This window comes from Cyrtonyx montezumae, unplaced genomic scaffold (assembly GCF_038088225.1).
Source record: "Cyrtonyx montezumae isolate F1298 unplaced genomic scaffold, pur_monq_1.0 scaffold_1, whole genome shotgun sequence".
NCBI classification, from domain to species: Eukaryota; Metazoa; Chordata; class Aves; order Galliformes; family Odontophoridae; genus Cyrtonyx; species Cyrtonyx montezumae.
This window is the reverse complement of record NW_027071825.1, coordinates 27770423-27783103: the sequence shown is the minus strand read 5'-3', so window position 1 is coordinate 27783103 and position 12681 is coordinate 27770423. Positions and strand designations below refer to the sequence as shown.

At 42.6% G+C, this 12681-nt stretch overlaps 1 protein-coding gene across 2 annotated transcripts in view; it reads left to right on the top strand.

Moving 5' to 3' along the window:
* Nucleotides 1–11326: 11326 nt before the first annotated feature.
* Nucleotides 11327–12681, top strand: part of PLA2G4A (phospholipase A2 group IVA) — a 59223-nt gene continuing 57868 nt past the window's right edge. For both annotated transcript variants that reach the window (XM_065745503.1, XM_065745492.1), the window contains exon 1: nt 11327–11444. Coding sequence is in view for 1 of the 2 variants with exons in the window: in XM_065745492.1 (XP_065601564.1) it covers nt 11412–11444 (33 nt within the window). In the remaining variant the exon portion in view is untranslated. The remainder of the gene's footprint in view (nt 11445–12681) is intronic.

Genomic DNA, 12681 nt, shown 5'->3' with positions numbered 1-12681 from the left:
GATGGGAGTGGGTTCATGTCTTATTTCTTACCCAATACAAAGCACAGTGGATCAGTCTCTGCCCTTCGGGACAGTGTCCGAGGAACAGGGCTGACCTTGAGGGAGCAGAAGCAGAGTTGTGTCTAAGCATTTGCTTCACGCTGATGGGAGAGCCCACATTTCAGTGGTTATTCTGAAGACAGATAAATGTCAAAAAACACAGGTCCGTTTTCCTACACTTCTGATTACAGTGGCATTTAAGCCTCCAGACAAAGGCTGCGGGGCTGATCTCTGGACCTGCTTGTAGACTGGGCTTTTGGACTGTCCTGGTGTTATTTTGTTCTTCTTTTTCTAAGTAAGAGCTCCATGTCATGTTTGGAAGGAATCCTTTCTGCTTTCCTGGCCTACGGCAGCATTGGCTATCGTGCTGTGAGATGATGAACTCTTCCCCTGTGCTTCCTATCCCTTGGTGGTATAACTCCATCTCTCCAGGCTGAAAAACAAGTTTCAGAACCTGCTTTAGTAATGGAAATGAGCTCATCTGGCTTATAATAATGTGATGTAATAACAGAATGCTTTGAAAATAACTCTTTGTTTATTTATTTTTTCTTAAAACTGTTATTCAGACTTTCCTGAGGGCTTTCCTTTGCTTCTTACCTCAGAGAAAGGATAGGAATTTCCTGAATGTGTGGACTTCCAGTAGCCTGTGTGTCAATGTCTGGAGTGGAATTACTCAGACCGCAGCGCAGGAACGCGTGGTGGGCTCAGGGGCACAGACAGCGCTGCAATGCAGGGGCAAACATCAGCAAGGAGCTCTGTGCCACGCATGACCAACCCGCTGCTCTTATGTTTTTGTTGCCCTTTTTTAATGCTTCAATAAAAATATGAAGAACAAGAAAGTTTTATTACGTGCATTAGCTATAGTGTGTGTTTTATACACAGCCTGAAACAAAATGTGCAGGCTGTATGTGCTTCCCCTGAGTTTCCTACTGGAGCCCAGCAGCTGTGAGCAGTGGGAGCCCTGCTGCCTGTGCTGCCGTGCACTGTGATGGAAACGTGCAGATGTAGGAGCTGATGTGTGAGTGAGCTGTGCAGGCTCTGCAGGTAATCCCTGGAGGAGAAAGTACAAGCAATCCCAGGGCAGAATTAGTGTAATCCTACAGTGGGTATCCGCACAAGTCATGTGCCACGAGTGCCTGCTTCCCTTCAGGGGCCAAGGATGGATTAACACCTGTGCATGGCAGGCATTTGGAGTTAGGTGAGGGGAATGCTGTGCAGGCTGCACAGTGCTGAGGGTGAGCTCTTGTTTCTCAGTTTTGGTGTACAGGCTCCTTGGAATGGATGTTGTACTGCCACTGGTGCATGCTGGGACTGCGAGCAAAGAATGCAGAGCTTCTTTATCTCTTGGATAACAAAACTAGTTGGGCAGGCGTTTTTAAGCTTAGTTACTAAATCAGATGTTGCTCATAGTTACTTTTCACCACCTTGTGATGCTGAAAGCACATTTTTTTCTCTCGTCTCTATTGCTGTAGCTTCCATCCCTAAAAATACAGATTAATGAAGGAGGAACTTAGCTTCTGCATTTGAAAGTTCAGAGCATGTCTCCAGGATGTCAATTGTAAACGGAACTTAACCAGTAGAGCTATATTTCTCATTCATTTATCTTAATGTATTGTCAGTTGCACAGTAAAAACAAATGCCCTTGAGTAGGATGTTTGTCTTTGGCCTCAACGCTGGTGGGAAAGCAAACAGCACTCCTGTGTGACTTCTACCAGACATAGAGAAACTCTCACTTTGGCCTGAGCCATTGCTTTGCATGCTCTGTGAGGGGCATTGTGCTGCTAGCTTCAACATGCAAAAGTTTATGCAGAATCAGCAGCTACTCTGTAATGATGCCATTGTGTAGGAAAAATCACATGGAACCTGAGGTACCTTTGGGAGAAGGCAGCTCTGCAGACTCTTGGGATATTAGTAATTAGAGCACTTCTGGTTGTTGCTCCTGTGTGCCATCTCTTAAAAATAATCCACGATGGTGAATTGTAAAGGGCACTTCAGTTCTTAGTTGTTTCATAAATATGGATGCCTCTGTAAATGAACATCTGGAATATCAATAGTACTTAACGTAGACAATTTCTGTACTATGTAAGTTCAGCCATCCTTATGTTGCTGTTTTGTTTGGTTGCTTTCCCCTCGTAGAGAGAATTGATGAGTTTCTAATCGTTAGACTAAATGCACTGCCCCTTTATCTTTTGATAAAGGCCATCTTGCTATGTGAAGAAATGATTTTTCTTCACACAAGCAAACGCCTGCAACTATGAATCAAGGGCAGCGCTGATGAAAAACATGGAGACAAGTGAGAACAGTGGACTGTACAACATCTGAGGGGAGGGTTCAAGGAAGCAAGCCCTCACTTTACTCCCATCTGGTTTATTTGTATGGGTTTGTGTGGCGTGTTCACTGAGGATGCTTGCTGTCCCGTTTTTTTTTACCAGGCTGTACAAAGCTCCTGTAGGCAGCTGGCGTGGTGTCTGTGCTCGCAGGACTGAAAGGACAGCTGGAGAGTTCTCTTCTAATGGCAGATGTGTCCATCCCTTGATTTTCTAGCATTTTCCATTTTGAAATGCACGTGGTCACACAGGCCTTCTTGGTAAGTGTCCGATTGCACTTGGCTGGGACATACTTCCACAATAACTTTGTTTTTCATACTTGAATTCCTTTTGGTCCAAGGATTCCAGATTTATGAGCTTAATGAGCTCTTCAACTCTCCTGTGGCTAAGTGAGCATGGATTTAATTTTTATGTGGAATTTTTTGAAATACAAAACCAAAATAACTTAATCCTGGTTAAAGTCAAGTTTGGATTGGTACTATTGTACCGATGTATGGGTTTCTTTTTTCTCTTTTTTTTATTCTAAGTTCTACTGAGATTCTCTTGTGACTTAGGAACTGAAACAGTAGGAAGTGTGAAAAAAATGCTTGATATAGCTGAAGTAAAGGAAAATGGGTTTTCTTGCTTGCAAAACTTGCTTCACACTTGCCAGTGGGGAAAAATGATGGTGAGATGAACCAACCTTGGCTTTTCCCTCCAGTTCCTTCTCATTAAAATCGCTTGTGCATAGGTCTGTCTGTGGTCAGCTGTGACACGGAGAGGTGCTTCTGAGGGAAGCTGAGGAGAACTTGCAGCGTGCAGGAGAGTAGGGTAGGGCTGGCATGAGTGGGATGAAAGCAGTGCCTGGGCTGTTTGCTACGAAGTTCTGCTGAAAAACTTGTCACAGGAGTTCTTGTATGCTGTTTGGTTGGCTGTGGGACCATCTCATTTCTTAACACTGTTCCATATCCGTAACTGATGGCCACAGGGAGACTGACGTGATGCTCTCTTGCCAAAAGGAGCATTACCAAAACTGGTCTGATAATGATAGCTTTTTGCTTTGTCAAATTGACATTTTTTGACCAAAAATGTTCTTCGTTGAAAAGTGCTTGAACATCTCCACTGTGTTCATTCCCCTACTGTGTAGTTTGTGGCTATTGTTTTAGTACAACATGGGAATGTCAGCCCACTTTAATATGCTGAGAGTTGAGCTGGTGAGGGAGGTTCTAAGTCCCTGGTGTCTCAAGAAAACATTAAATGAATTGTTTAGGCAAATTTGTAAGAGTGTAGTCATAGTTCAGCTGAACTTACCTCTGACTGACCAATCTTGATGCATCAGAGGAAGACAAGAAAGTCCCTCTTGTGTCCCTGATTTTGCAAAGCTGTTTTAACAAGAGGATATGTTAGTTTGGCATTTCTTCCTGAGTTTGATTGTTCTTAATTATTTTTTTTAGTCATCTGTGGCTCCTTACTGAATTAGGCTGTATCTCATTCCTGTAGACCTCTTTAAGGTCTGGGTAGCTAGCAGTTAGCTCTCCTTCGTTAGTTCTGTATCTCTGTTTTGGAACCTTTGGCATAGCTAACCTCTTAGTGATAGAATCAGATTGCAGCAGGGCCTGGCCTATCTCATGATGGCTTATGATGAATAGAAATCATTCCAATATTTATATGAGAACAAAATATTATTTTTAGTTCTAGCCCATGTACCAAGCCCTGGTTGATGATGGTGTGCACACGTGCGGGGTGGCTTACAACCTTCTTATCAGCCTCTCCAGATTTGTCTGCGTGTTAATGGTAGCACTTGAGATAGTTGTCTAAAAGTGAAGCAAGCATGACCTAATTCAAAACTTTCTTCTTAAATCAGTATTCTTCAAGTTGTTCCTCTGAGCCTGGTGTTAGTAGTGGGCAAAAAATCCAAGCAGTTCTACTGCTGCTGCTAGAGCCCTGGGAGGAGGCTGGAAGAGAAGGTGGTAAATGGCCTGGGAACAGAAGGAGCCTCAAAGCTTGAGAAACACTGAGCACAAAGAGGAAGCTGAGGAAAGGCAGAAGGACTCACTACTCCCTTGTGCAGTTGCTTAGGAGGAAGATGTGTGGGCAGCTTCTCATCTGTGGGGCAGGCTCTTTTCAGTGTGCACAGAGGAGCGAAACCTTGGAGTAAATAGTTTATTCGGTGAGGAGGAGGCTCAGGGGAGACCTTATTGCTCTCAACTCCCTAAAATGAGGTTGTCTTGAGGTGGGAGTCAGCGTAACAGTGTTAGGATCAGAGGTAACGGCTTTACACTGTGCCAGGGAAGGCTCATTTGGATATTAGGGAAGGTTTATTCTGAAAAATATTCTGAGAAAAGAGTGGCAGTTCACTGGAATGGGCTGCCCAGGGAGGTGGCAGTGTTGCTGTCCTTTGAATTGTTTGAGAAACTTGGAGATGTGGCATATAAAGATGGGGTTTGGTGGGCATAGTGGTGATGGATTGATGGTTGGACTAGATGATGTTAGTGGTCTTTTGCAGGATGAATGATGTGATTTTGCATGGCTTCAAACCAGCTGGTAACTTGGGAGCTCCTCTGGTGACGGCCAACATTTTGAGCTGCATGGGGTCAGGCAGGCTTTTACTTGTGTTGTTTGGCTTTGTGTGACAGCCATGCACCAAATGCAGATCAATAACACAGATGCTGATACATTTTTTATTTCAGTTATTTACTGATAAAACAACTGAAAAAGGTGAAGAAATCTTTCACAGTATAAATTCAGCACCGTGTCTGTTACTTTAAGAGTACAGCATTGGCAGCAGGGATGCCTTTGCCTATTTGTTCATGTGCAAGACCTGCATTTCTGTTAAATACTCAGACTGCTGCTTGGCAGAGGTCGTAAAATATTTCCGTATAAATTTTACTCACATAATTTAGAAGACGCTGAGAAATCCCGTCGTCAGAAGTTTATTCATAAGTACTTTTACTAGAAAGTCCTGACCAATTTCCGTGAGGGCACACCCATCAGGCACCCTGAGTACTTTGTCATGCTTTTAACATGATGACCGTGCAGACCAGAGGAAATGCCACACAGTTGTCCCCTTTATTGCAGACAATGGCCAGAGCTTGTATTTTCAATGAATGGTCCACAACCAGAGCGCAGCAGTTGTAATGTTGAGTCACGCAGTACAGCCGTGTTGAGTGGAGGTGACGAAGTGCGCCTTGCCTCCTCTCCAGCTGTGCTGTGCCAGCGGGGCTCTGGCCTGCCTGGCTGGCTGCACTGCAGTTTGTTACACTCACATGCCAGAAAAATGGTGGTGGGGGGAACCCAGCAATTTGGGTGACTTACTCTGGACAAAAGAAACCAAAAAGTTCAAAAGGAACCTGGCTTTCAGCTAAATTTGTTTTGTTGCTGGCATGTTTGACCATGACAGACACCAGCTGTTAATTTCACTAGCTCTTTGCATTTTTAGCTGTTATTGTGGTTGCTCTTTTGTGTGTAACCACTGTATATCTGTAGTGTGGAGGCATTTTCTTTTGCGATTGAAACCTGAGAGCATTGGACAGCTTTGTCTGGAGTGCAGCATTTTCTCCCAGATGTGCAATGTAAAAACTTAGAGAGAATATCAGAATAGTGTTTTAAAATTAAACTTTTTGTACTGAGGCATCCCTATTTTTCAGCAGGGAAGGGAAGGAAGATTAAAGATATGCAAGAACCAAACTCTGGTTCATCGTTGGAGTTCAATATTCCAATGAATTTTTTAAAAGACATTGGACGGAAGCATTTGGAAGTAGAGTGATGTTACTGTTGTTGCCGAGGCTGAGTGAAGGACTGTAAGAGACCCTGTCAGAGCCTCATGCATCCAGACCGCCCCTAGGATCCTGGCTGGTGACTTTCCCTGTGTTGTACAACCCCTTGCGTCTTTCCTGCCTTTCCTATGGCTCGCCTTCCGTTCCCCATCACCCTAACAGTGTCCGCCTTCCCCACCTCCCTGGTCAGTATTGGTAATAAACTGGTCGGACCAACATCTGAACCGTTGCTTCTTAATCTCACACTGGGTATACACATAATCTAAGAACCTCATCTCCCTCCTTTATACTGGAGCATGACAAGGACTCTGGTTGAAATACTTGGAGTCTAAATCTAGTGCTTTCCCTATAAAATGTGCAGCAATAGTCATTGCTGCAGTGCTAGTGGGACTTCTTGCAGACAAGTCGTGGGGATTCTGGCAGACAGCAGCTGTCAGTAAGGGAAAATGCAGAGAAACAGAAATTTTGTTAAAGATCCAGGTAAGAATTAAGGGTAGAGTGGTGGTTTTTTTTTTCATTTTCTTTTTTTTTCTTTTTGTCCCATGTAACTTTTAAAAAAAGATGTAGTCAACCAGACTACTCTGTCCATGTTTTCCAGTATTGCAGTTGAATTATATATCAATTAATTTTAGAAGTTAATTTTTAAGTGTTTGCATTTTTGGCAATACTTTCAAAGCTGTGACTGGTATCAGATTTTCCATTTCTGAGAACCTGCCTTGGCATCTCAAACATACTGTGTAGCTGGGGCACCCCTTAAGTGGAAACTGAAGTGGGAATGTGTGTGCTGGGCTTTTGAAAGTGAGAACACCTGTAAATGAACGACTGTTACATATGTAAAAAGCTTATTTGTAGAATAACTAAATCCCCAAATCCTGAAGTACAGAAACACTGGGCGTTTTAAATCTCAATTCCATTGATCTGAAATGTGCATATAACAAATAGTCTGCATTGACAGTCCTCTTGAAATTATTTAAGGAATTTGTGGCATGGCTTTCTGCAGGAAAAGACACTGATCTCTACTTCCTTGGCTTCTGTCAGCTGAACTTTGTTATATTCAGGGCTGAGTTTTGTTTTTCGTTTGTTATTTGTAGTACAATTTCACTGGAACTAAAATATAAAGCAGTGGAGAAAAGTTGCATAAAAGTATAAAGGCAGTTGTTCATTCTTAGACTGAATTAATTCCTGAAGTTCTTCTAGGAAGATCCAGTTCTGTTCCATTTTCTGACTTCTCTGTAAGTTGGACATACAGTAAAATCACGTATGATGACGTGGCTCTTTTCGTAACCTCTTGTGAACCGTTGCAGTGAGTGTTTCTCGTTAACCCTTCCTTGCGTAAGTGGTATAATTGTAGGATAAACCATAGTGCACTGAATCAGTCACCTCTTCCTTTCAGGCCTGTAGTTAGTGACCATGGCGAAAATGCAATATTTGGCTAGAAAGGAAATGTACTGGGAACTCCTAGTGCTGGTGTGTAACACGTGTCAGGTATTCAGGCAGAAGTGTTGCCAGCCTAGTGATTATTTGTTGGTAAGGTATTTACTTGCAGAACATAGAAAGTTTTTCTGCTGGGCTAAGCCCAGCCCAATTAAGTTGGCTACAAGAGCGTATCTGCTTCCCTCTGACTCACTGTTCCTATCTCCTGTTACGGAAGGTTGCTGTAGCATGGAGACCTCTGGGAGATGCTGGATAGCTCGTACCTCAGGAACTGGCCTGACAGCAGTTCAGCCATTCTCACTCTTCTCAAGTAGCCTCCAGCACTAGATAAGGTGTAAATTTACTTCACTAAAGTTTTTGGAGGTGTTTCTGGAGTTTAAGCCCTTCTAGTGTGTTTGTATCTCTCTTATTCCACCGAGAGGAAACCTTGCTCTTGGTGCTACCTGTAGCGTCAGTAATTGCTTACAAGCCACCGTGTCATCTTTCAAAGAGAAATCCATGATCCTTTCATCTCTGTCCTTTCTAGCAGGAAGTCAGATGTGGTTTCCCAATCTTAAAATCTCCTCCAGCTATTTGTACCGTCAACTTCCTTACCAAACTTCACCCCACGGCATCCTCCAAAAATGTGGTACAGAAGTCAAGCTTTTCGCTTTTCTGCTCAGGATCCTTCCTTCCAACCATACTCTCAGCAAGGCATGGGAAGAATGCTCATTAAATGTTGAAGCATTATCATTTTTCACTTGTGATGAAAACTGGGTGATGAGCACCCTGCAGAGAGTAAATGGTAATCCTTTCTTGTGTGGGAAGACCTACATTAAGAAATAATGTTTCAGTGATTTTCCAGGATGCTTGACTAAATCATTCAGAAACAGATTATTTATTTCTAATGAGCAGTCACAGGGTCAGTCTGTAACCAAATAAAATTATGCAGTCTGATCTGATAAACGTGGATGGTGACATTCATACCAGAGCACTGTTGTTGTTTTTTTATCGTGTAGTTTATGAGCATTAGTAACTGTATTAGTGAATCACACTTATTTACTACCTTTTAATTAAGTCTTCGATTTTAAAGAGACATTGGTCAGCTTGATGTAAATTGCCTCCCTTTGCCTCCCTTTGTCATTTTGTCTTAGAATCTTGAGGACTTACTGTGGTGGTGATATTGATACTGTGTTGTACTTTACTCATTTTTGGAGTTTTTTCTACTTGGTGAGTCTGTCTGTGCAGACTCACACTCAGCATGGAGTGGGAAAACGTCATTATCCTTCATGTGTTTCATCCTGTACAACTGTGAGCTAGCGGTAAGCAGCGTTACTGGATCAGCACTGAGAAGTAAAACATTTCCAGGAATAATCTGTGTGCGTGTCAACTTTTTGGGGAAGGGCTCTGTTTGTTGTTGGTCTTTTATAGTTGCTTCTCTTCTACTTTTCAGTTTGTTACTTCATATGAAAATGGGCTGAGATCAAAAAAGTCTAGTTTTAAACAGGACAACACCTATCCTGTAATAGCTTGCTACTGTTGATGTCTGAAACTGTGCCTAACAATTACTCTTGTGCTGGCAAAGATGATAGTTAATTTTCGAGTGCAAGTGAGATTTAGGAGCTGAACAGAAAGCTGTCTGTGTTTTATGTGGTCATGCTAACTGGTGGGCTGTTCAAGATGCTATGTTTGTTTTTCCACTTTGTGTATCACATCAGGCTCTGATTGCTCATGGCTGTTTTTTCTTTCTCTTTTTTAAAGATCGTTTGTTTTTCCTGAACCCAACTCTCGTACGTCTGTGTTTTTGATAGGGCTTCTAATTACGTGATTGCATATTTGTCTGTTTGTATGATCATTGCCTCATTCAGCATGGAGGGCAGATGGCACTTGGGGAGTCATTGTTGCTCAGTAGTCAAAGAAGCTGTTTGTTGGATCTCCAACATGTTTTCTGCAGATGTTGAAATAAATGAGGCAGGGGGTTGTAGGAGCAGCGAGGATGATCTCATGTCTAAGGCTGATGAACAGCAGAGTAATGATCTAGGGAGCTGGATCCCTGCCTTCAGGGCAAGCCTTTCAGCTCGGCCTGTCCAGCCATCCCCTTCTGCAGGCAGCGGTCACCTCCAGTGCTTGGTGGTTCTTCTCAAAACATGCATGGTAACCTGCTGGAAGTTTGGCTGTGCGCTTAGGGAAAAGGCACATTTTCTGTTCTATTGACCTATAGATTTCTTCAGCATCGCAGTGACTGGGTGGTCCTCACTATTGTCTTTTCTTGATTCCTGTGCAGCTGATACAGCACAGCTTGCTCATCAAGATTCCAGTGTCCATCTGTAATTGGGATGTAAGCCAGAATAAACTTGACTGTAGCAAATCAACTCTACAGTATATTTACAGTACTGCTTCTCTCCCATCTTCATGCTTATAGCACTTGACTGAAATAACTTTAATAAAAATCTGCCTTTGCGGATGTGATCACAGTAGGGTAAATGGTGTTACAGTAGGGCATTTGTGTGTTAGGGAGCTTCCTTTAAGTCTGAGAATCTGTTTTGCTCTGTGTAACAAAGGTGACTTGTTCCTGGTGCCCTGACACTGAGCTGCTTTGAATGAAAACTGTGGGTTAAAGGCATGGTGAAATTTTTATTCAGATTTCCTTAGACTGCAATTAGTAAGTTAATGAAGTCAGGGTAATTTCTAGCCTCCAGCTCTTGTTGGAGCTGAAAGGATCAAAGAAGGGATGCTATGTATTCTAATTATTAAAAGTTGTATGAAAAAGCATGCATAGTTGCTTGAGAGTGACTTTTCTGGGAATTACATAAATGATCATTCTTCGGGGCTTTTCCTGTCCTTTAGAAGTTGATGATAAGGAAGCTTTTCCTTGGGATCGATCCTCCCAAGTGGTGCTTTATTCCTCCTCCTCCTTCCCAGCTTGCCTGCCTGCAGATCTCTGCAGGCCGCTGGCTGCTCAGGGCCGAGCCACCACTCTGCTGGGACTGCCTCTGCAGGTGTACAGAGGGCACTGTTGCTTCTGGTTTATCACTTAACGAAAGCATCTTGATAAGCTGCCCTTGCTGCTGATTAGACTGCAGGGTTTGTTTGCTGCTACCTTCTTGGGTGCAGTTAGGTGTGACTTCTGGAATTTGGCATTTCAGGAGAAAGCTTTCAGAGCAAAGGTAGAACCCAGAGCCGCGCTGAGGGTACTAAACAGAGCTTAACAGAGTAAAGGACCGAGCTGTCTGAGGCAGGATGCTGCCTGCCCTGCCTGAGCCGTCCAGTCCGGTGTGAACGCAGGACATAGCCTCGTGCAGGGAGGAAATGCAAAGGGGAACTTCATCTCTGTGTGCCCTGACAGTCTGGGTGCGTTCGTGTGGAGATAAACTACAGGAACCAAGGATTGATCCTTATAATAAAAGGGCAATTAATGAAGCAGTTTTTTTGTTACTTGTGTGCACTGCAGTGAATGGAACTTAAACATTTGAATGTAATAACTTATAATTGTTTTACTCTTCTGTTTATCTGTAGATCTGACAGAAACACTTGGATGACTGGAATTCAGGGTAGTCTGTTTGCGCTCTTACGCTGAGGCAGAACAAATAGGTGCAAGAAATTTCTCTAGTTCAGGCAAGTAAATATACCTCTAGAGTGTGTATTAAATTAAGTTTTTGTTTAACGAATTGTGGGAATCTTTTTTAAAATGAAGGAACTCGTTTGTTCTGTTAAAAATACAATTTAAAGGGAACATAAGGATTTTAATATTTGACTTTTATTTTTCATTGATTCTTAAAGGTCATACTGAATTCTGCTTTGAATAACTGAGAAGCCTCTTTGGTGTGGAATTGCACAAGACATTTGGCAGTTGTCTTGAATAAAAATTGAGACAGAAATGTCCTTCATAGATCCTTATCAACACATTGTGGTAAGTAGCTATGAATCTTCTATATATAAATTTCTTGTGTACTGTCTTGAGTCATGTATTCTCTAATAACTTATTCCAAAGACACACACTGCATTAGAGTTAGCTTAAATTTATTTAAGTAATGTTAAGTGTGACTAGAGCAAATTTATGAAGAAACTGGTTTGAATGAAATATGAAAGGCAGTCAGCTTCTCAAAAGCAGGAAATGAATTGGAGAGTGATTTCATGTATAGGTTGCAGCAGTGTACAGGGTCCTACCTTAACTAATGGGTGTGATGTCAGGATGGTATTGTTCTGAGGGAATTGCCTGTTGGAAGTGTTTCATCAAAATGTGTGTTTCACTTGTTTTTCATAACTGATTGTCAGTCAGAACTGTAGCCTACAGAAGTCACGTTGTGTTACTAGCTTTGTCCTTTCCAGTACAATTTTTCTATACTGTTCTATATACTGAGTAACATTTTCCCCTTCCCATGAGGTATAGAGATAAATTGGCAATTTTGGATACACAGATCCTGCAGCAGTGTCTATCAGTTGAAAATAGTCTATAGTCGTTCAAAGAGGATCATAACTATATAGCCTGAAGGCTCCAGGTAAGGGTCAGTGAGATGACCTGTGCTGCTCAAAAACACATCGATGCCACTGTGCTCCCTTCTTCCCACAGCCTCCCAGAGTTCTCCCTGCACCCCCATAGCAGCTCAGAAGTACAGCTAGACCTGAACCTGCTGAACTGGGAGAGAACCAGTTCAATGCAAAAATTAGCTAGGATGTGTTAGTTATTAGAATAATAAGAATTGGTTAGTTGTGTGTTGTCTGAGCTGGCCCAGGGTTAGCACAGAACCACATGTGCACAAGCTGTGTCAATGGAGATGCAGGGGCTAGGGTGCAGAATGGGAAATGGGAGCAACACTGCCTGCTGTGTGGGGGCAGGGCAACAGAATGGCTTGGCAGCTTGCTGGACACGGGCTGTAGCGTGCTGCTGTGTATCTCTGCTTGAATGGCTTTCCAGAGTAAATACTACGATTCCTATCCCAACTGAAATCTTGGAACAAGTCCATTCTTATCAGGACTTTTCATAACAGCCTCGTGGCAGGAAAAGAGATGCATACGCAAAGATAACTATACACTTGTCATAAAGTTGAACTTTTTACATTACTAAAAATGTAGCGTGTGCTTCCTTGAAATGATCGCTTATCAGTTTTGTGGTTTCCACCCCACGCAGTCACATCCTTTAGATGAGT